This window comes from Pundamilia nyererei, unplaced genomic scaffold, assembly GCF_000239375.1.
Source record: "Pundamilia nyererei isolate P.nyererei 1_Seehausen unplaced genomic scaffold, PunNye1.0 scaffold01129, whole genome shotgun sequence".
Classification (NCBI taxonomy): domain Eukaryota; kingdom Metazoa; phylum Chordata; class Actinopteri; order Cichliformes; family Cichlidae; genus Pundamilia; species Pundamilia nyererei.
This window is the reverse complement of record NW_005188530.1, coordinates 1-1,415: the sequence shown is the minus strand read 5'-3', so window position 1 is coordinate 1,415 and position 1,415 is coordinate 1. Positions and strand designations below refer to the sequence as shown.

The 1,415-nt window shown below is 47.4% G+C and overlaps 1 protein-coding gene across 1 annotated transcript; it reads left to right on the top strand.

The window, feature by feature from the left end:
• Positions 1-8: 8 nt before the first annotated feature.
• LOC102200757 (nuclear factor 7, brain-like) lies at positions 9-1,409 on the top strand (the record flags this gene model as incomplete). The annotated part of the gene is made up of 1 exon (XM_005755272.1): positions 9-1,409. A coding segment is annotated over one exon (1,317 nt), but the record flags the coding sequence as incomplete, so codon positions are not given.
• Between the last annotated feature and the right edge of the window lie 6 nt (positions 1,410-1,415).

Genomic DNA, 1,415 nt, shown 5'->3' with positions numbered 1-1,415 from the left:
TTCTGTCATGTAGCCACAGCTTCTGTAAAGACTGTCTGAAGATATGGTGGAGAGAGAGACCAACACACGAGTGTCCAGTTTGTAAGAGAAGATCTTCAAGGGATGATCCACCTTTAAATCTGGCATTAAAGAACCTGTGTGAGTCGTTCTTACAGGAGAGAGATCAGAGAGCTTCAGAGGCTCTCTGCAGTCTGCAATATGAGAAACTCAAACTCTTCTGTCTGGACCATCAGCAGCCAGTGTGTGTCGTCTGCTGTGCCTCAGAAAAACACACCAATCACAGATTCAGACCCATCGATGAAGCTGTACGACAACACAAGGAGGTACTTCAGGAAACTCTGGAGCCCTTAAAGAAGAAGTTAAAGGTTTGTGAAGAAGTTCAAGTGAAGTTTGATCAAACAGCAGAACACATTAAGGTCCAGGCCCGACACACAGAGAGGCAGATTAAGGAGCAGTTTAAGAAGCTTCACCAGTTTCTAGCAGAGGAAGAGGAGGCCAGGCTGGCTGCACTGAGGGAGGAAGAGGAGCAGAAGAGTGCGATGATGAAGGAGAAGATGGAGGCTCTGAGCAGAGAGATAGCAGCTCTTTCAGACACAGTCAGAGCCACAGAGGAGGAGCTGAGAGCTGAAGACATCTCATTCCTGCACAACTTAAAGGCTGCAGTGGAAAGAGTCCAGCGCTGCCCCCTGCTGGATGATCCACAGCTGCCCTCAGGAGCTCTGATAGACCAGGCCAAACACCTGGGCAACCTGACCTTCAACATCTGGAACAACATGAAGGACATGGTCTCCTACACTCCTCTCATCCTGGACCCAAACACTGCAAATCCATATCTCATCCTGTCTGAAGATCTGACCAGTGTGACTGAAGGAGGAGAGAAGCAGCAACTTCCTGATAATCCAGAGAGGATTGATTTTTACAGAGCTGTCCTGGGCTCTGAGGGCTTTAACTCAGGGACTCACAGTTGGGATGTTGATGTTGGAGACAGTACATTGTGGGTACTGGGTGTGTTAGCAGAGTCTGGGCAGAGAAAGGGACACAAACTGTCTGGAATTTGGAGAATAGGGTTGTTTGATAATGAATACTACAAAATCTCACAATCACCTCCTCAAACTCATCTCTCATTCCAGCAGAAGCTCCAGAGGATCAGAGTGAATCTGGACTGGAACAGAGGAAAGCTGTCGTTCTCTGATCCTGATACTAACACACACATACACACCTTCACACACACTTTCACTCACAGGATGTTTCCATACATTCGCACTAATGATACAGTGAAGGTGTTGCCATTGAAGGTGTCAGTGTCAGTGCAGCAGATGAGTTGAGGATGATGATGTTTCTAATGTTGTTTCCTGTCAGTGAGTTGAAGCTGTTAAACTGCAGCTGTCCTCCTGCTGCCTCGTTGTTCCAAAGCT